Raw genomic sequence first — 22341 nt, 5'->3', positions numbered from 1 at the left:
TTGTCAAACTTCTTCTTGTTAGTTGGAAATGCTTCAGTCTGCCATCTCCTCAAGGTCTTACTCCAATACTTCAACTAATATCATTCTTGATTCTCCTTCTACAGCTGATAAGTCTCAATCATCACCGGCTGATAATATTGATTCTTGTCCTTCTTCAGTTCAAGTATCTTCATCAGAACAGGTAACTGACATTCCTTCAGTTCAAGTGCTTATATGCTCAGATACTTCCTCTCACTCTATGACTACTAGATCCAAGAATGGAATCTCTAAACCTAAATTGTTTCTTGCTAACAAGTACTTATTACCTTAAGCTTATATGAGTATAGTTCCATTTAAGATTCGTACCACTTTTTCTCAAGCCAACGAAAATCCTAACTGGAAGGTTGCTCTTCATAATGAAAAACATGCTTTTGATGTTGTTGGTACCTGGTCTTTGGTTCCTCCTGATCCCTCTCAAAATGTTGTTGGATGCAAGTGGGTGTTCAAGATACAGGAAAATCCTGATGGTGCCATTGAAAAGTACAAGGCTAGACTAGTTTCCAAAGGCTACAATCAACTTGAAATCTTAGATTATACAGACACTTTTAGTCTTGTGGTTAAACCTACTACCATCAGGCTTATTCTTTCCTTAGCAGTAAATTGCAATTGGTCTCTAAGGCAACTTGATGTGAGTAATGCTTTTCTTCATGGCTCTCTTCATGAAGATGTTCACATGTCTCAGCCTCGTGACTATGTATGTGAGCTTCACAAATCATTATATGGCTTGAAGCAAGCTCCAAGGGATTGGTACGAGAGGTTAGTAGATGCTCTTATGGACCTTGATTTGACACCTTCTCTGGATGATTCTTCTCTGTTCATTCACTGCTCCAACACTCATCTTACTTACATTTTAGTTTATGTGGATGATATCATCATCATTGGCAACTCAGTCTCTTTCTGCAATTCCGTTATCACAAAAATTGCAAGCTCTTTTCAGGATGAAAATGGAGATTTCTAAAGGGTTTTGTTTTATTCTTCTTTTTCCTTTGGGATTTTTGAGTGTATGGTTTTCTTTAGTAGTTTTTGTGTTTTTTTGGATCCTTTTTTTTTGGAAGTCCAGAGTTGCTCCTCGTGAGCTTGCTTTATTTTTATTTCTTCATTTTTTATTTTTGTCACTTTAGTGTCACTCTTGGTGACATCTTTGTTTCTTAATGAAATTTGCATTTTTCGTGTCAGAAAAAAATATCTGACAACTGAGACGGGACTGAGTCAAATACGGAATCGAATTCAGATCCCAAACCAGATCCAAATATTAAGGTGTTGGTACAATTATTGACCTTAACAGTATGCCATATCTCTTTTGTGCAAAAAGACTGGCGACTATTTTCGAAAAACGGATGTGAAAAGAATGCAGAAGAGACCCACAAATCATTTATGTAATCATGCTGCTGCTTATAACGATTACACTGAGACAGAAAGTTGCCTCTCATAAAGTTCTTGTTTGCGATGTATAATTGAAATTAGCATAAGGTTGCAATATGAGAGTTGCACATCCTTTTTATCAATAAAACTCATTCAACCTGTTACTTCCAAAAAAAGGAAAAACACCCATTTCTGAAAGCAAAATAGACACGCAAAAATAAAGCAGAAGACCCAGAATCCCAAACCAGCAACAACAATGCTTTTATGATTTTCCTAGTGAATTTGACAACATTTTCATCCGGGAGCTTGCCTTTTCAGCCTTCAAATTCAAAAATAGATAAAAGTGCAGGATCAAAAACAAGAGAATTATAGGAAGAACTAGAAATTAACAGTATAGTTTTGAAGGGTGGCTTACCTGCATATCCCAATCACATCTAATGGTGATTATGACCAATATCAACGTTTGAATAGCGGTACCACCTATCATCCCACTCCATATTCCCTGCAAGTTTTTGCATTTCTTAACAAAAAAAATTGGGTCATGTAATAACATTCACAGGTACAGTGAGTAAGCGAGTTTACGTACTGGAACACCAAGATGGAAACCCCATCCAAGGAAGGCTCCAAGTGGAATGCCGATGATATAATAGCAGCCGATGTTAATGTATGCTACCGAGGCTTGCCATCCTGAGCCAACGGCTACCCCTGATAAATCAACCATCACAGCATTAACTAGTACTCGTAACTGAAAATTCATCCTAAGAGGGGATGTACAAGATGGATACAAAATCTAAGCGATGTGTACCCGAGAGAACGGGTTGAATGCTGTTGAGGAGAATGGTGAAGGCCAAGAGGAATGAAAGGTTGTCAACTGCTTGGAGGACGTCATCGCTCGTGGTGAAAAAGATTGCCAACTTCTCATGGAAAATCATTATCAATGTACAACAAAATATCCCTATTATCAAAGATGTAATTGCTGAAACTTTGGTAGCAAATTTTGCAGCTTTTCCATTCCCCGCTCCGAGCTCGTTTGCAACCCTTACTCTGATACATAAAATACGAATTTAGAAGCATCCGGACACAAATTCGTATCAAGCAAATTCAGCAGAATAAAAATGATATATTACCCGGTTGCTGCAAAGAAAGCAAGTGGAATCATCATCTCCAACCCGTTTATGCTCATACTGTGAGCCATCAAATATCATATTTACAAATCAAACTCTGAAACCAGCTAGTCGGTATGGACCTCACAGGTCAAAGCTCGCGCACCCTTAAAATGATACATTTCGAATCTAACCATATATAGGAAAAATACACACCAGACAGTGAGAGCTGAGACCGCAACCGTAGGGTTGTTCAAGTTTCCAGTCAATAAAACCAATATTCTGTAGTTCCAATTCTCCAAACTGTGCACTTCCCATTAGCTATCAAATTTAGCCACAACAAAATCCAACAAGAAAAAATTCCGGATAACCAAAAGAAAGAGTACTCAAAGAAAGAGAAGGATATACAGTATACCATAACATGACGCCTGAAGCCACAGAGAGTTTAAAAAACTCCCAAAGGCCAGAAAAAGCTTCCATAGAAAAACCAGTCCAAGTTTCAGGACAAGCACCACCAACAATATAAGCAAACATTCCCAAAAATATAATCCACCAGGAGACATTTAGCGTAGCAGCAGCAACAATAACACCAAAACCAAGTTTTGAAACGACTAACCAGGTAAGGAAAATATGAATCAATAGGGCACCCAGAGATATCCAAGCAATTATTGGTGTCTTGAGTTGACATTGAAGAAATCTTTGTGAAGGCAATTGTAAACCTAAGGCAAAAGGAAGTGGAATTAACCAAATCGTCACTAAGCCTGATAGCTCAGCTAAATCATCTGGTTGGCCCAATAGTTTAAGAATCGGTGTAGTGAATATCTGTACTGGTAGAAGAAAAATTGCACAGATAGTTAAAACAACCCATGAACGTTGCAAGTAAATTCCTAGCATATGGTATCGTTTTGCTCCATATGCTTGACCACATAACGTCTCTAACGCACTGGCCATTCCCAACTGATTCAACAATATCAAAAATCAAAAAAAATGTATGGTAAGCTGGAGTACTTGGAAAATAAGTGAAAAAGATGAAGAATGTTACACACCAATAACCCGAAGATAAAACCAACAATAACAGTAGTTGCCAGGGCAAATGCAGCAAGCTCAAGGTTACCCAAATGACCAACAAATGCTTGGGTGATAACGAACATAGAGTAAGAAGATATACGGCTGAAGATAGTTGGACCAACAATATGCCATAACTTCTTCGATTCAATCCAAACTCTACTTGGTAAATCATCTCGTATTTCATTATTTTGAGGATACAGTTGCAGTACTGTAGTTACCGGTGACGAATGTTTTTCTATTAACGGGGCGTTAATCGGTTCCTCTCCACCTTCACTTTTGCTGCCTTTCATTTTCCTTATCTAGTTAGTAGTAGTTTACTCACTCACCACTTTGCTGTTCTGATCTATTTCATTCGGTTTTATTATAGGGAGGAGGATTCCATATTTGGACCAAAACACCTTTACAAATACACAAAACTATTAAGTCCACTAGTAGTCCAAAGTAGTTGTTGCTGCAGCTGCCCCTTTTAAATATTTTATCGATTAGGGTTTCAAGTTTTATATACTGCCGTTTGTCCACCATGTCAACATGGCCTATTATTTTAAGCCATTATCTTGGTATCTAGCAACCCAACACGACATTAGCAACAGAAGGTCCTGTCAATAGATTCCTACCCAAATGGGTGATGGCATATAGAGTGAATAAAATCCATCTAATAAAGAAGAAGAGAATATAATCAAATTTGATTATAAAGAAAAAGTTATCTTTCTTGCGGATTAAAAAGTGAAGGTTCTGAAATTGACATTACTGGTAGTAGAATGGCTGACAAGACTCATAGTGGAGGGTGTTCCGGCCCTGACTCAATTGATTGATTTAATTTGAATCCGACTCATTTATTTTGTCACTCGGATGGTCATTTTTAAAGTTTGAGACTTGCCCAAACCGTAGACATTCACACTTAAAATTTTTGACACGTCCGACTCCGAGTCATTCAATCGGGTTTGAATCGTCACTTAGAACATTTATTGAATTTAACGGTATGGGATTCCCTTTTGTGCAACAAGCAAGTGGCTTCCCTGCCATTAACTCAGATATGGTGCAAATCCAACAAATCCGGCATTTTGTGATTATTCAATCTATAAGCAAATTTGCTCAGTGGTATATTCGAGTCACTATGAAACTCGACTGTATGCAATGTCTCTATTATGCATCGAGCAAGTTTGTGCAAAAAGAAATCGACTATTTTCAAAACATTTAAGCCCCTGGCTGCGCTGCTATTCCAAGGTGAATCATTTCACTAGTTGGCTCAAATGGTGATGATGTCTATGCTTTAGAAGATGTAGGCGCCGCTAACATCTTCATTTGCATGCTTGCCTTTTCAGCCTATAGATTTAAAAATAATTAATTCAAATAAGAGAGTGATATAGAATGACGTATAGACGTATAGTAGAGTTTCAAACCAGGAATCACCTGCATATCCCAATCACATCTAATGGTGATTATGATCAGAATCAAGGTCTGAACAGCGGTTCCACCTATCAACCCACTCCATATACCCTGTAAGTTTTTTTAATTTAGTTTGATCAGTACTTAAACGTTCGTTGGAAGAAAAATTCTTACAGAAAAATGGGCCTTGGAGGTAATAGCATTCCCTGGTGTAGTTGTGAAAGTAAAAAGAAGCAAGTAAATTTTGGAATACATACTCGAACACCCATATGGAAAACCCAACCGAGGGCAGCTCCAACTGGAACTCCGACGATATAATAGCAGCCGATGTTAATGTATGCTACCGAGGCTTGCCAACCTGAGCCAACAGCTACCCCTGATAAATCGACACACAACTCTAACTAGTATTAGCAATTGTATGTGGAATTCATTCGTAGAGAAGATGCAGAACTGCAGTAATGTGTACCCGAGAGAACAGGTTGAATGCTGTTGAGGAGAATAGTGGAAGCTAGGAGGACTGCAAGGTCATCAACTGCTTTGAGGACTTCATTGCTCGTGGTGAAGATGGTTGCCAATTTCTCATGAAAAATCATTATTAACGAACAAAAAAATATCCCTATTATCAAAGATGTTATTGCTGAAACTTTAGAAGCAAATTTAGCAGCTTTTCCATTCCCTGCTCCAAGCTCGTTTGCAACCCTTACTCTGATGGATAAACAACATTACACACAAAATTAGAACCATTTGAGACAGTAAAAATTATCTCTTTGCTACCATGTAGTTAATTCATCTGATTCAAAATGCTCAATTACCCAGTTGCAGTGAAGAAAGCAAGTGGAATCATCATCTCCCATCCATTTATGCTCATACTGCAAATATCATATTAATTTAAAAATCAAACTCTGGTACCAGTGGGTATCTGACTTCAGGTTGAAGCTCGAGCACTCCTAAGATGTTACATTTTCCAGGTCTTAACTAGAAGCCAAGCATAGGAAGAATACACACCAGACAGTAAGAGCTGAGACTGCAACCGTAGCGTTTTTCAAGTTCCCCGTCATCAAAACCAATATCCTGTAGTACCAATTCTCCAAACTGTACATTTCCCATTAGCCTTCAAATATTAGCCACAACGAAACTCTAAATGAAAGATCTCCAAGTGTCAGAAAAAGAACAGAGAAAGAGAGAGAGATAGAATAAACCATATCATGACGCCAGAAGCCGCAGAGAGTTTAAAAAACTCCCAAAGCCCAGAAAAAGCTTCCATCGAAAAACCAGTCCAAGTTTCAGGGCAACCACCACCAATAGTAATATAAGAAAACAACCCTATCACTGTAATCCACCATGAGACACTTGACGTAGCAGCAGCTCCAATAACACCAAAACCAAGTTTGTAAACGACCAACCAGCTAAAGAAAATATGAAACAACAGGGCACCCGAACATGCGCAAGCAACTATCGGTGTCTTAAGTTGGCACTGAAGAAATATTTGTAAAGGGAATTGCAATGCTAAGGCAAAATTCAGGGGAATTAACCAAACTGTTACTAAGCCTGATAGTTCAGCCAAATCATCTGGTTGTCCCATGAGTTTAAGAATAGGTGTAGTGAATATGTAAACCGGTAGAAGTAAAATTGAACAGATAGTCAAAACAACCCATGAGCGCTGCAGGTAAATTCCTAGCATATGGTATCCTTTAGCTCCGTATGCTTGACCGCATAATGTCTCTAATGCACTCGCCATTCCCAACTGATTTAACAACATAAATATTCAAAAGAACTGTATGGTAAGCTAGACTACATTAGAGAGTAAGTGAAAAAGATGAAGATCAATGTTACATACCAATAAGCCAAAGGAAAAACCAACGATAACAATAGTGCAAAGGGAAATTGCAGCAAGCTCAAGGTTACCCAGATGACCAGCAAAAACTTGGGTGATAACCAGCATAGAATAAGAAGCTATACGGCTGAAAATAGTTGGACCAGCAATATGCCATAATTTCTTTGATTCAATCCAAACACTTGTCGCTAAATCATCTTGTATTTCTTCATGATTATACAGTTTCAGAGTAGTCGATGGTGATGAATATTCTTGTAATAAGGGGACGTTCATCGGTTCCTTTCCGCCTCCACTTTTGTTGTTTTTCATTTTTTCTTGGTATTGAAGTTCAATTCCTCAGCAAATTTGCAACTCTGATATTTTCCATTTGTAGTCTCCCATCTGCTCTATACATATTGATTAGTATAATATGAGTAGTTGTTGTCTTGCTAATGTCCTCTTGTTTATGATAGAGTCCTTCAATTTGCCGCGTTTCTCCACCTTTTAAACATGGTCTATTTAGAGCCATTCTGATTTCTGAATAACCTTGGTCGCCAGCAAACATACCACGTTGATATCAGCAACAAAACAAAAGGTCCTTCTGGTTGAGGCCTACTCGAATGTGGCAATCAATCAATCAATCCGTTTACACTTGAAACTGGACAAATCAAACCGCCTACACATATTGTTTTCCTAGATATCTAACAAAGGGGTTAAGAAAAGTCTTTGCAGAAGTTTGAAAAACTCAAAAATCTAACAGCAATTTGATTCAAATTTAATAAACCGAGTTGAAATCAACAAATTTGGTTAATTTGGATGAGTGGGTGGAACCAGCCACCTAAATTGATGGCGTTGAACACGACGCCGACCACGAAGAAAATAAGAAACAGAAAAAGAAATAAGAAGAAACTAGATTTGTGCCCGTGCTATGCACCGAGCATTTTCTTTCTTTTAATTGGTGTGCGCAACGTTTCACCCCATCCCGTGGCGATGCATTTTTTATTCGGTGTGCACGGGACTTCGCCTCGCGCCGTGTAGATACATTTTTTTGTTTGGTGTGCATAGGGCTTCCACCCTCCCCCTGGAGATGGATCTTTTATTTAATTTGCGCGGGACTTCGCCCCGTCCAGTGTGGATGCAGTTTTTATTTGGTTTGCACGGGCCTTTTCCCTGCCCCGTGTTGATGCATTTTTTATTTAGTATGGTGGGACGAACACATTAAATAGGCGTCGACTTTATTTAATTTTACCTTTTATTTTCGTTAAAAGTATGTGTAAAATGTGGTTTTTTTTTGTATTAATTTGGAAAAAAAGTGTCATAAAATTGCATGTACTCGATTTCTGAACTGAATTTGGATTTTCATAGAATTCCGAACATGGTAAATCGAATTTTCCGTGGTTGCTTAAGACTATCGGTGCTTCCCAAAAGGTTGCGGGCTTTAGCAAGATAAAAGGAATGAAGGAGGGATAATAACTTAATGATCGAGGCATTATCATGTCAGTCGCTTGGCCTTTATCTTGATGAGATTGTGTAACCCTTTGTGCCCGCTGCAAGTCTAATGTGAGAATTGAGTCTCTCCTTTTTGCTTCCTTTTTTGCTTTGTCTACCTTTGGTAGACCTTTCTATATTCTCCTCTTTTTAATAGATCTTTCTCTTCTCATCAAAAAAAAAAAAAAAAAGTCTAATATGAGAATTTGAAATATGGTTCACTATTATCCTGGTGCCCGTCCATGGTACCGAAGTCTGATTAGTATATACCTACTAAAGAACACCTACATTCATAATCCGTAGATAATATGAACGTCACTATATTGTGACAGAATCTGATGCAATTTTGTATCGTAGATAATCCTCTACCTTACACGTTGTTATGTTCACAATTATTTACGTTTCTAGATAAAGGTGGATTTCTTACTCGCGAAGGATTCTAGGGGATCAACTTGAGAGATTCATTGGGTCTTGATGTATTTTCAAATGGTGGCAGAGATAGTGGTAAACAGAGTCTTTTCAGACTTGTGAAGAAAACAATTTTTAGATTTAAATTTAAACATGCAAATAAATTTGTTTGAAAACTTTAGGGAAAAACACCAAGACTTGGATTCCACCATTGACTCATTATTTGATAAATTCTAATAATTAATATTCATGCAATTTTTCTTTTAGAGTGATTCTAATATTATGCCTTTTGTAGATTTTTGAAGTAATAAATGTAAACACCAAGCATGAAACATCAAGAGTCTTAAACTAAGCATGCTCCATCAAAATGAATCACAATTATTCAATAAAAATTCCATGCGAATAATCATGTAATAATATTGCAAATAACTAATAAAGTTAGAATTATACCATAAATAAGGACCAATGGCTTCCTCCGTCGCCTTGGCTAAGGGGTTTAGCTCCTCATATCAAAAACTTGCTCAAAATTGCTTAATAGGTGTTTTTATTGATGAATATGGTGATAAAGAGAAGTTTGCAACGCTGTATAAACGTTACAGCGTCACTGTTACAAATATGAGTAATGACGTTTATAAACGATAGATATCTAGCGCTGTTGTTTCTGCGTTAAATACTATTCAAGAAAGACGGACTTTGAGAGTTCGTTCTTCGTGTTCTTGAAGGTCTTCAATGGCGGACACAGCAGCAGCAACAAATCTCGTAACTCCTTCTTCTCGACTCTCCTCAACTCCCAATTCTCTCCAAAGGGTTTCTAACCCTCTTTATGACTTGAAACAACTCTTATATATCCCACAGACCCCAAATATCTCGTATAAATTCAAGATTTCTTCTCCGTGCAGTTAAGAGAATATCTCTCTTCAATCCTCCCTGTACGCGTCTTCTGACCTCTTCTGAGTTATCTAAACTCTCCAAACTCCAACTAAGACTTGAACAGGACCAGGTACATCCATATCCTGGCGTCAAAGTCCTCCAGAAATCTCTCAAAAATCTTCTAAACTCGAAACAGAACACGTCTCTCTGTTGAGACTTTGAAACCCTCTCTCGGCCATTCCAGCCCAATTGTCCGGGTCCAATTGATTGTACTGGGCTTGTAAGGTCTTCTACAGTCCATAAAAACCGATTTCGGCCATTGAATCTCTTTGAAACTGTCTGAAAATTCAAATCTAAAACCATGCAGACTGATGCCAAATTTTCCCGCCATTTTCTGTTTTGAATTTTGAATATGACCTCCCCCTATCCAGTTCCGGTCTCCCTTTAGCAGATGCCTAGAAATGGGTCACCCCTTAGTAATTAGGTTACCCCTTATCCAAAGTGAGAGTCCGTATAGTAATTTTCTCCCACGAGCGCAAAAACCACTTTTTTAACCAATTTCGCCGCAAAAGCTTATTTCTCCAAAAATACCTACAAGGACATAAAAAGCCATAATAAATATAAAATCGAGCACTAATAATATATACAATTGAGATTATATAAGACACAAAAATGTGCCTATCAGGTCTCTCTTTATTGTCCGCCGCCTTTACTAACCATAAACTCACTGAACGTCATGTGTCTGTTAGATGGTAATCCGGGAATCATGTAGCCAAACGAAAATTACTGCCAACTTGTGATTGATAGTTGGTACCTATCGTAAAATTAGATGTACTTTTGATTTGCGCTTCTTGCCGATTTCTTAGTAACCTATAAATTTGGGTGCAAATCTCACAAAGATGATGGGCACTAACACGGTTTCCTTATAAGTTTCGAATCGTATTTGGTTTTGATCTTAATTCCTTGAGAGCGACAATGTTTTCCCTATATGTTATTTTCCTGATTTTGTTTAACCAATTATATGTTGTCAAGCGTCCTCATCATAATGCTCGTTTCACAAAATTGAAGAAAAGCTTGTTTCAGCCAATAGGAAATGAGGGTTTTCTCACCATTCAACGTGAGAGCTTTATTTGTCTAGGCCTTTAAGTCTTTAGAATTTATGTCAAGTCCCAAAATAGCCTAGCTAAATAGGGGCTTATCAAATTTTCCTTCCCACACCACCAAATTACTCTGGGCACCTACACTTCTAAAAAATACTAATTTACCCCCACATTAATTCCTAAAACTCTCTTATATAAATTCTAATCTTTCCATTTTCAGTAAATCCAAAAACAAAAAAGCCTAAACCTATAAAAACTTTCTATTTTCATCCTAATCTTTCCAAATTCTCAAAACCCTAATTTTTATCCTCTTCTCCAACTAATCTTCGATCCACACAAGAAAAAGGTAAATCTCTATCAACTCATTCTATGATTCTTCATATCTTTATTGATTTACATGCTTAAATCTTCGGTTTTGACAAATCAAAATTCTGATTACATCCAAAATCGGTTTTTGTTGACATATCGAATAAACCAATTCTGGGTTTTGTTTTCGTCTATGAAGAGCATGCATAATAATCGGTTTACATGATGATTAACATCAACCGATTCTTGGCTTAGAAATGACATATGAAAATACATCAGCAGAATCGGTTTATATATATGTAATATGTATAATCCGATTAAGATAGTCTCTTCAGCTTCTTTTCCACAATCGAGTTTTATACATGTACCACATAAACCAATTTTGTAGTCTTTTCATAATCGGATGACATATGTTTCTTTATGTACCGATTTCTTACTTAATTTTTGTTTACTTTTCAATTAGATATGGACTTCAGACACCTAGCATTTTACAATCGAGAGCTCACCTTAGAGGATATTCTAAGGGAACCACAGCGAGTGCCTGAAAGAATCCTATATAAGTTTGGTTTTGGGGGTGAGACCCGTCTTGAACAATCCCTCGCAGTGATTGACAAGGTTGCACTTGAAGATCTTCTTGAGGTCATTAGGTTTGCTAGGACAAGGAGAAACATGATTTCAGCTGAGCGGGATCGCTACCAAGAATTGGAAGATATGTTTGAAGAAATGGCTGAATATATAGCCATGGGTGATGCAGAAGCTGCTGATGGTGGTGGTGGTGCTGCAGCTGCTCCTGATGCTGGTGTTGGTGGTGGTACTGCTGCTCCTGATGTTGTTGCTACTGCAAATGCTCCTGGTGCTCTTTAAGTTTTTAAGTTTAACTTTTAAATATCAAAACTTAAAGTTTAGAAGACTTGTGGTTGTTTTAAGTATTTTGGGACGGTTGATGTTTGTGTTTTGGATGATCTTATTGTTGAACTTAATGCACTTAATGTTTTAATTTTAATGGGTCCCCCTCAAAAAACATACCTATTTTGCATCACGTGCAGTGCACATGTTATAACTGTTATAACTGTCGTTAATACCCAACTATTTTTTCACGTGCAGTGCACATGTGTGCCATTATAAAATGAACACACTACCGCCGTTGTAACTTACTCCTGCCATTCTACTCCATCACCAGATTCTGGATTGTATTGACGCCATTAATGGTGAGGTCAAAAGGCTGTTGTAATTAAGCAACCACGGTACAAATCTCGTGTGATATGCACCGTCCCATCAATTAACTCATCACCAATTAGTAAATCCGATGAGCAAATCAATTTTGCTGTTGTTTCCCCTATAAATTTTATAATTGATCCTCCTGAGTAAGTCAAATAAAATATATTAAAATATTAATCCCGTGAGTATCCATGTCCATATCAATCTTATTGTTGTTTCTGTTATGGATGGTGATTTTAGATTGAATCTCATCTCTCAAATCAAATTAGGGCTTAGTTTTAGGTATTTCATTTTGGTTTTGTTTGTTCTATCATGTTATTGTCTGATTTAGGAATTAAGCGATGACAAGGAAGATATATTGAGGGGGATTAATTTTTTTTTTCTGTTATCCCTGAACAGAATCAGTTGCAGAGAAATATTGGTGAGGACGACGGACAGGACGAAGAAGAAAAAGAGGTTTCTAAGGATTGATTCTCGTCGTTCATCCATTTCAATTTTTTGCAACCGTAAGATCAAATTGTCGATCTTCAAACACGTGTAATAAATTTTTATTTTCCATTTTATTATTTTATTAAAGAACACACATGAAATACACGTGCAGGATTTAACAGCTAGTCACGGCACATCCACATTAAAGGGGTTTCACCAATTAGTAATTATTAAAGGAGGAAATGCAAAATAGGCATTTATTTTGGGGGGGAAACACAAAATCCCCCAATTATAATTATGTGTTGATCATTGATTCTAGCCTGACATGCCAAAAATCGGTCTACTCGATATGTCAACATAAACAAATTGTTCAAGTTATTTTTCATGTATGTTTTTCAAGCTAGAATCGGTATATGCATATATATAAACTGATTGGTGTATGTGAAAATTCAAAATTTAACATGTCTTTAATCGGTTTTACGTTGGTCACAAGAAAGACGGATTCCTTGTGGCAAACACAATCAGGTTTTACAGTACTTCTAAAAAATCGATTATACCAAATTATTTCACGTTTTTCAAAAAAAAAAAAACCGTTGGGGACTTTCCCTAAAAATAGAGACCTCACCCTTGGACCTCATTTGCCCCAAAATTGATCATTTTATCCCCCTCACTCCATATACTCCACAACTACTCATTTCATACCTCCGCATACAAAAAAATGGCATCATTTGATTCAAACGAAGATTTGACATTGACCAAATCATGGTATGCGGAAACTCGATTTAGATGTCAATCCTCCGAAAGAATGGATTCTGTAACCTTTTGGGCTAGGGTACACAACAAATTTAGGCAAGAGTTTGGGAATCCTAACGGAAAAAGTTTTCAACAAGTCCATGATAGGCACCTAGTCATCGAAAATGTGATACTTGCTTATCTAGCTATCCAACCTCGGATTTTTAACACTCGGATAGGCAACAGGTCCATGATAGGCCTCTTCAACTTGTCCATTGCACAATTTGTAAGTATTTTTGTGGTTTGTTTTACGTAGCCCATGTTGTTTTATTTTTCAATGAAACACCACTAACAAATGTAAGTTGTTTTTGTGTTTTTATAGCACGAAGTCGTGAAAGCGCGCTACTTGGAGGAAATGGGGGAACCATTCGCATTTGATGCAAGCTATCACTTCTTGGTAAAAAGAATCCCGGAGGATGACCCGGACTACTTGGATTGTGTATCGTCTTCGGAGGAAGATTGATGGCTTTGGAAGTTTTTGTATAGGTTTTGTGGGTCTATGTAAACCCTCACGAGACTATAACTCGTCCACTAGGGTCACCTAGGGTTTTAAAGGCTTGATGCATGTGCTAAATGCATCCTACAATAATAATGGAATGAATGAAAAAAAACCTCGCGTTTTTAGGGGCCACTCAAAAGGTTTTAGGGGCCATCAATTTATACCCAGCCAAAGACTCTAGTTAAGGGGTACCCTATATGATATTGAAGTTACATAAATGCCCTTCTGGTAAAACTGTATAATAACCAAATCAAAAAAAAATCTACTCATTTCAACTCTTCTTCTTCCAGTTTCATATTATCTTCCGATTGTGGAAGAAAAAAAACTTTTCCTCGTTCAACTGAAACATCGCCGCGAATCGTAAAATCAAAACATCGTCGATTCGTTTATAAAACAATGGATAAGGGAAATGAAACCCACAGACCTAGAACCAAAAATTTTGCTCGGGGTATCGATCCAAAGATTGGGATTTTAGCAAGAAATAAAGAAATTGTTGCTGCAAATGAAGAAGAACGCGAAGAACGCGAAGAAGAAGTACCCGACAATGTAGTCGGTGGTGGCTATTCTGATAGTCAACACTTCGTCAACTTCAAATGGCCCCAATTAAGTAAGAATCTATTATTTTTTGGGTTTATTTCGCTTTAATTCGACGAATCGAGAAAAAAATTCTAGGTTTTTCTGTTTTTTATCCAGATTCGGGCGATATTCATGCTTATTTACTTCCGAATGTAGTCGTGTTCTTCATTTCTCAAGAACATCGACAGTATTCGGGAGATATATTTGTTGGTTATATGCCGAATATTGTTGGCCATATCTTCCTGGATACAAACTGGTAATAATCGGTAGTTTGATGAATTTTTTGGCTTCCGAATATATTTAAGTAGACACACAGTATTCAGAAGTACACTCACTACCGAATGTATCTATATTGAAAAAATCTCAAAATTTCTGATATAAGAAAAATCCCATTTTGGGGCCAGTATTTATTCGGAAGACAATATAATGTTTTATACCTCCGATTGTGTAGGATAAAATTTTAGAGTTTCTGAACTCCAGTTGATGAATATTCGGTTGTAAATATGTTTAGTTATATTCCGATTGTTTTTCATTCTGGAAAAATATATGTCTTCTTACTTCCGAATATGTTTATTCGGGTTATAGTTGTGCACTTTGTCTTCCAATTGTGTAGGATGAAAAATTTAGAGTTTCTGAACTCCAATTGATGCATATTAGGTTGCAAATATGTTTAGTTAGCTTTCGATTGTTTTGTATTCGGGAACAATATGTGTCTTTTTACGTACGAATGTGTACATTCGGGTTATATTTCCATACTTTGTCTTCCGATTGTATAGTTTGTAAATATTGTTCCTTTTCTTTGTTGTTTAGACAAAGTCGAGAAGGCAGGAAGAAAGTGACATCTAGTGCTAGGAGGGAAAGGAATGCCAAAGATAATTCAAGTGCTCAACAAAGCAGTCAACAAGGAGTGCAACCAAGTGTTGAACAAAGTGTAGAACAACAAGGCAGTGAACAAGGGGTGCGACCAAGTGTTGAACAAGCCGCTCAACAAAGTGCAGGACCAAGTGTTGAACCAGTTGATCCAGTGCCAAGAGTAGAAGAATAAGTACAACCAAGTGGTACCCAAAAAGCCAAAAAAGGAAAAGATGGTGTAAAAAAGGATATTGTTAAGAAAGCATCACATCTTGTCCCTCAGCACTTGAAGAAGAAGGGTATTCCAGCAGGCACACTCCTTGGGCTACCGGCGGATGGAGGAAAATTGTTATTTGGATACAAAGACTCATGGGCCAGAGAAATATACGAAACCGAGGTAATAAAATTACTATTTTTTATTAATGTATTGTCTATGTGTTATATCGTAATATTCGTATTAAGGAAGTTTTTATGTACTTTAATAGGATCATCAAGATGCGGTCCGTCTACTCAAAACTACAGCCGCACCAACAAAAATGCTTGCGTGGCCTTTATCCGGTGAATGTGAAAGGTTCAAGTCAATTGTTGCCAACTCGGGGTTAGCTAATGCCGCCGAGAATTCGTTGTTGGAACATGATCGTGTGGCCATATCGGCGTTCGTGGAGATAATGTATCCTGAGACTGATACTTTCCATATGCTGTTTGGGGAGATGACGATTACCCTGGATGATGTTGTGCAGATTCTTAACCTTCCCGACCAAGGCACAGCTGTGAAGTTTAACTACACAAAGCAGTTAAGTTGGGCACAACTTTATGCTCTAACTAAAAAGTGCTTAGGTTGGGATGAAGAGACAACAACAGCAGAGTTTAGGAGGCATGCAAGTTACAGAACAAGACAGATCAACATTACAGCTTTGATGAATATGTTCCGAGGCACCTTGGAGAAGGAAAAGAATGGAACGTTAACTGATGAGCAAGTGAACCACGCTGCCACTGCATATCTCCTTTGTGTATTGGGATGTGTCATATTCCCTAATACTTCTGGCAACCGGATCGACGCCAACCTTATACAACTTTTGGATCCTCTCCATGAAGTCGGTGACTATTCTTGGGGCACGGCATGCCTAGCATTCTTGATGGAAGAGTTGAGAAAGGCTTCGAGGCTAGGAACCTGCCAAGTTGCCGGGAACGTGGATCTATTGCAGGTTTTTTCTTTAACTCTATAACTCACTCTATAGTTATTCGGTAGACAATACATATGATGCATATTCATAACTCCAAATGACGCATATTCGGTAGGAAATGATCAATCTTTTTTTCCGAATGTTGGTTTCGGTGGATAGGTACTCAGTTTTATTTCCGATTATATATAATCGGAAATATTCATTTGATATTACTACCGAATATACAGGCAAGAAAAACTATAGGTTACTGAACTCCAAATGACGCATATTCGGTAGGAAATGATCCATCTCTTTTTCCGAATGTTGGTTATTCGGTGGATAGGTACTCAGTTTTATTTCCGATTATATATAATCGAAAATATTCTTTTGATATTACTACCGAATATACAGGCAAGAAAAACTATAGGTTACTGAACTCCAAATGACGCATATTCGGTAGGAAATGATCCATCTCTTTTTTCGAATGTTGGTTATTCGGTGGATAGGTACTCAGTTTTATTTCCGATTATATGTAATCGGAAATATTCTTTTGATATTACTACCGAATATACAGGAAAGAAAAACTATAGGTTACTGAACTCCAAATGACGCATATTCGGTAGGAAATGATCCATCTCTTTTTCCGAATGTTGGTTATTCGGTGGATAGGTACTCAGTTTTATTTCCGATTATATATAATCGGAAATATTCATTTGATATTACTACCGAATATACAGGCAAGAAAAACTATAGGTTACTGAACTCCAAATGACGCATATTCGGTAGGAAATGATCCATCTCTTTTTCCGAATGTTGGTTATTCGGTGGATAGGTACTCAGTTTTATTTCCGATTATATATAATCGAAAATATTCTTTTGATATTATTACCGAATATACAGGCCAGAAAAACTATAGGTTACTGAACTCCAAATGACGCATATTCGGTAGGAAATGATCCATCTCTTTTTCCGAATGTTGGTTATTCGGTGGATAGGTACTCAGTTTTATTTCCGATTATATATAATCGGAAATAATGTTTGGAAATTACTACCGAATATACACAATCTATTTACTAAAACTTGGTTTCTTATGTATATAGGCATGGATCTATGACCACTTCTCTATCCTGAAGTTGGCCAGAGAGAACCCGGGGTGGTGCAAAGGTACTCCTAGAGGAACAAAGTATATATTTGAAGACAACCGTTCTAGGACAAAAGAGCAGCAGTTGATTCGCATGAGGGAGATTTTGGACCAATTGAAGGCCTCAGACGTATTCTTTGATCCATACAAGGAAGATCGAGCCAGTGGGCATATAAATGTTCTGTCGGACTTGTCCCTTTATTTTGGACCATTGTGGCACCCCACAGGATATGTGATGTATAACCCCTCTAGGGTGATGCGAAAACACGGGTATATACAACATCAACCTGTGGAGAAAATGGGGGATTACTACAAATTGGAGTTGGAGTTGTGCTCTTCTAGTGGTGATAATCTCACGATTGTTCACACAGGCCCACCTACTGTTCTTGATAACTGGGATAAGAGGAATGACTTCATTATCGACACTGGTAGACGAACCAACCGAGGTGATGAAAATTCTCCAGACTATATGAGTTGGTATAACAAGGTATCACATCCTTTGGTTATCCGTGAAATCAAATCCAACACTACTGCGGCGGGTTCAAGTTATAATTGTATCATCAAAGACAAACCAGCTGGTTATGATAGACTGGTGCGTGTTCTTATATTTTTGTTCATTTTATATTATTCCTATAAATCTTAGGTAATTACCGTTTGATGTTATGTCATTACTTATAAAAAACAGGTGAATAGGTTCAAGCGTGTTTCCAAAATGTTAACTGCATGCCTGAAGAGCGGAGATCTCATGCCAGCTGAGAAGATCAAAGAGGCTAGAGACCTAGTTGATAATATGGATAACGAAGATTATGCTGCCCAGTTTGGGGAGAAAGTCACGAAGAGGCATCCGCCCAAGGTGGCAGTATCAAAGACGGGTAAAAGAACTCGAGCTTCATCGAGCGCTGAAGCTGCTCCAACTGAAGGTGCTCAAACCCGTGGTCGTGCAGGACTGGGAGGTAGTCACGGTCGTAAAGTAAAGAAGAGCATATAAATAACAATGATTTTTTTTTGTACATTTGGAAGTTTGGGTAACTAAGTTAGACAAGTTCAAATGACAATGATTTGTGTGGTACATTCGGAAGTTTTGGTAACTAAGTTAACTTCCGATTATTTCAATTTCAAACTTTGAAAAGTATCAGTTTTTCCCAAATTCTGATTTTTGGGCCATCGTACATTCGGGACTTTACGCAAAAAGTTATCCTCCAAATATTACAAGTTCAAAACAAACCATGCCATGGCTCTAGGTGGTTCCAAGGCCCAATATAGAAGGTTAGACAGCCTTTATTCGGAAGTTCTGGTAACTAAGTTAACTTCCGATTATTTCAATTTCAAAATTTGGAAAGTATCAGTTTTTCCCAAATTCTGATTTTTGGGCCATCGTACATTCGGGACTTTACGCAAAAAATTATCCTCCGAATATTACAAGCTCAAAACAAACCACGCCATGGCTCTAGGTGGTTCCAAGGGACAATATAGAAGGTTAGACAGCCCATATTCGGAAGTTTTGGTAACTAAGTTAACTTTCGATTATTTCAATTTCAAAATTTGGAAAGTATCAGTTTTTCCAAAATTATGATTTTTGGGCCATCGTACATTCGGAACTTTACGCAAAAAATTATCCTCCGAATATTACAAGTTCAAAACAAACCATGCCATGGATCTAGGTGGTTCCAAGGGCCAATATAGAAGGTTAGACAACTCATATTCGGAAGTTTTGGTAACTTAGTTAACTTCCGATTATTTCAATTTCAAAATTTGAAAAGTATCAGTTTTTCCCAAATTCTGATTTTTGGGCCATCGTACATTCGGGACTTTACGCAAAAAATTGTCCTCCGAATAATATAGGCGTGTTTAGAAATACCAACTTAATCGGTAGATAAATATTTAAGTTTGACACCGAATGGCTTATTCGGGGGGAATACGTGTATCGTTAGCAACCGATTGTAGTGCATGATTGATACGAAACCTCAACGGCCATATTTTCAGAAACCTTAACGGCCATATTTTCAAAAATTAGATCCGTTGGAACTCTAATCTATATAAGGAGGGTAACCCCTCTCAGTTATTATTGAGTAAAAAATCGGAATGAAAAACCTTTTCAATGGCAAGTCCATCATCAATCGACAACATACTTCGAAGATGCAAGCGAACAACTACATCAATTGCAGCAATGGAAGAAGAAATACAAAAAAGGAACAAACGACCCAAAAAAATTAAACCATCGTTAGTGGCAACGGAGGAGGAGGAAGAGGAAATCAAGGCTAAGAAGCAAGGTCAAGAACAATTCCATCATAGAGAAAGATTAAAACAAGTTGAGGAAGAGACCGAATGGATAAAAAATTATTACATTGTGAAAGATCTACCCAAAGAACAACAGAACGATCGTATATTTTGGATTAACGTTTCATTGGGTCCTTTTGTTGGTAAGTACAAGAAGACACGCCACAATTATGAACCATCCCATGTTTCTTCAAGGGTGCACCATGTTATAAAATTGTGCACCGAGTACAACCGTATTCTTGCTAGGCACAGAGACGACAGGTTTACGGCACAAGATGCTTATTCCAAGTGGATAGGAGACTCGTTTTTACATTTCTAAGCCGCGTTGATTGTTGCATCTCGGACTGGGAAAAAAGAATAACATGTGATGTTTGAGTGCTGTAAATTCAAATTTTTAATATTAATCGGCGGTTTGATAAAATATGGAATTCCCGAATATGATTAATCGGATTGAAGTGTTATAATACTGTTGTTCCGATTACATAGTTTCAAAAAAAATTATAGCCGTGCCTGGAAAAAAAGACGATCAAACATCGTCATCATCCGAGGGGATCAATTCGAGTAACTCAGCGGGAAAGTTGTTGTCCATAGCACGATCCCAATCAACCATGTTGGACTCATATTGTTTCACCCAATACTTGCAATGGTTCATCGGGAAGTAATCGTGCCACTTACTCAACGGAGGTAACGGACAATCTTTCTTTACTCTTAAACCGATAAAATGCATTTCATTCACAAATGCCATTACGATTCTTCTATCTTTAACCGACTCGTCGCAAGCTGTTCTTGTGGGTGCAAACGTCATGCCAAGTCCATACATAGGAGGAACAAAGAAATGTACCACGCAATTCAAAACGTCCGCTAGGAGATATCCAAATTTAGGCATTGTCATCCAATACTTGGATCCGATTGTCTTCAATCCCTTTCGGCACTTCACACGCGCAACTAAGTATTTGAACTCTTGTTCTTTGTCGTATATATCTCCTCGCCTCATCATCTCCATATAAAAACCCTTGTCCTTCACTAGTTGTACCGCCATCTTATTTCTTAAATATTGGCATTGGGTGACATCTTCGATATCCGCCTCTCTAAAGTAACCCATTTGTTCCGTAGCAACGTGAAACCTTTCCATCCCCATCAACCTCATCGGTCGACAAAACAAATGGAATGATAAGTGGAGGGAGTTGTTCCAAATACTCTTTGTATATTGTATATGTGGATCGATTTGGTCTTCCATTAAGATCTCTAGGGAAACGAAGAGTACCTTTGTCCTCTTTTATAGTAAGAATTTCCATTGGTTGGGTTTGTTGCGAGGCGTTCATTTGCTCAACAACTTCTTCGACAACATTGCGTTGACTTACTTGAGAAGGCTCTGTAGAGATCGCACTCTCTTTTTGGATCCGCATAGACCTCACCGTCTTCATTTGATGTGGTTTTAACTTGGCAACCATTACATGTCCAATTAAATCCAACGGATCATCATGGTTGTGACAACCGTTATCAACTTTATACATTGTATACTCTTTACCTTTAATACCATCGGGCTTATAGAAGACAATCTTAAATGGGCATCATATCTTCTTGGTATTGCTTCGGTATTTCCTATTCGTCTTCCGTACGTACTTACTATTCTTTCCCTTGTGACTCTTTCGCGTCCCACCTCGCTCAAAAATCATTTAAAATCGAGTGTCACTAACATGATTATTTTAAACTACCACGCACATGTTATCTTTTGCCTTGTTCATAAGCCATTCCTTTGCCTCCTTCTTACTTCCAAATGTATAAACGTGCATAAAACAAAACAAATCTAATAAGCATAACCATTTAACATATAAATTTTGAAAAAAAAGAAAAAAGTAGTAATGAGTATACCAAATCGTTTGCATAGTATAGGGAAGTGTCGGGCCTCAAATAGAAATCATCAACAAACTCTTCAACGACCTGCATATGAAAGCAACAAATTATTATACAATAATCGGAGGTTATTCAATAAGTCAAACTGCCGAATATTATATATTCGGAATCCTATCGGTTACCCAAAACACCCGATTTATGCAAATGAATGTACACAGTTTACTGAGTGCAAGAAATGATATAATCGGAAACTAAAATATATAGTAAACCAGCCGAATATAAATAACTGGGAGATAACTTTAATCGATAAACATCCGATTTTCAAGTTTTCGGAAATTTTATTTTGAGGCCACTGTTATATTCGGCAGTCAAATAATGTTAAACTATTACCGATTGTAAAGGATAAGAATACTGAGTTTTGAAATTTTCTGAGGAATTCGTTTTTGGGGCCATTCGGAGGTAAATAACTCTACATAACTACTGAATGTAGATATTTTTGGAAAACCAGTTTGGGGTTTTTTATCATATTCGGCAGTAAACTACTATCTTGGAACTACCAAATATACATATTTGGTACTCAGTGTGTTATATTCGTAA

The 22341-nt window shown here is 37.5% G+C and overlaps 2 protein-coding genes across 2 annotated transcripts; both read right to left on the bottom strand.

Annotated features, from left to right (window-relative positions):
* Nucleotides 1-1410: 1410 nt before the first annotated feature.
* On the bottom strand, nucleotides 1411-4017 carry LOC113286695 (protein DETOXIFICATION 27-like). Its single transcript, XM_026535293.1, has 8 exons — nucleotides 3551-4017; nucleotides 2920-3461; nucleotides 2721-2807; nucleotides 2529-2585; nucleotides 2207-2445; nucleotides 1988-2106; nucleotides 1817-1903; nucleotides 1411-1720 (listed from the first exon to the last, which is right to left on the bottom strand). The coding sequence occupies exons 1-8, from the start codon at nucleotides 3860-3862 to the stop codon at nucleotides 1664-1666; spliced, it is 1500 nt and encodes a 499-aa protein (XP_026391078.1). The 5' UTR covers nucleotides 3863-4017; the 3' UTR covers nucleotides 1411-1663.
* A 592-nt stretch (nucleotides 4018-4609) lies between these two features.
* LOC113286696 (protein DETOXIFICATION 27-like) lies at nucleotides 4610-7156 on the bottom strand. The gene is made up of 8 exons (XM_026535295.1): nucleotides 6796-7156; nucleotides 6158-6702; nucleotides 5964-6050; nucleotides 5771-5827; nucleotides 5425-5663; nucleotides 5216-5334; nucleotides 4983-5069; nucleotides 4610-4895 (listed from the first exon to the last, which is right to left on the bottom strand). Exons 1-8 carry the CDS (start codon nucleotides 7099-7101, stop codon nucleotides 4836-4838), a joined length of 1500 nt encoding a protein of 499 aa, XP_026391080.1. The 5' UTR covers nucleotides 7102-7156; the 3' UTR covers nucleotides 4610-4835.
* Between the last annotated feature and the right edge of the window lie 15185 nt (nucleotides 7157-22341).

The sequence above is a fragment of the Papaver somniferum genome, chromosome 6, assembly GCF_003573695.1.
Source record: "Papaver somniferum cultivar HN1 chromosome 6, ASM357369v1, whole genome shotgun sequence".
In the NCBI taxonomy this organism is placed as follows: Eukaryota; Viridiplantae; Streptophyta; class Magnoliopsida; order Ranunculales; family Papaveraceae; genus Papaver; species Papaver somniferum.
Note: the sequence above shows the minus strand (reverse complement) of the source record. Positions and strands in the feature narration are given on the sequence as shown.

Excerpts from the sequence above, each read along its gene's own strand:
- LOC113286695 (XM_026535293.1), bottom strand. The coding sequence starts at position 3,862 with ATGAAAGGCAGCAAAAGTGAAGGTGGAGAGGAACCGATTAACGCCCCG. Across the intron at positions 1,904-1,987 it reads GTTTCCATCTTGGTGTTCCA|GGAATATGGAGTGGGATGAT; the intron begins GTACGTAAACTC and ends AAAAACTTGCAG. Across the intron at positions 1,721-1,816 it reads GATGTGATTGGGATATGCAG|GCTGAAAAGGCAAGCTCCCG; the intron begins GTAAGCCACCCT and ends TTGAATTTGAAG.
- LOC113286696 (XM_026535295.1), bottom strand. The coding sequence starts at position 7,101 with ATGAAAAACAACAAAAGTGGAGGCGGAAAGGAACCGATGAACGTCCCC. Across the intron at positions 6,703-6,795 it reads GTTTTTCCTTTGGCTTATTG|TTGGGAATGGCGAGTGCATT; the intron begins GTATGTAACATT and ends TTGTTAAATCAG. Across the intron at positions 5,828-5,963 it reads GTCTCAGCTCTTACTGTCTG|TATGAGCATAAATGGATGGG; the intron begins GTGTGTATTCTT and ends TGATATTTGCAG.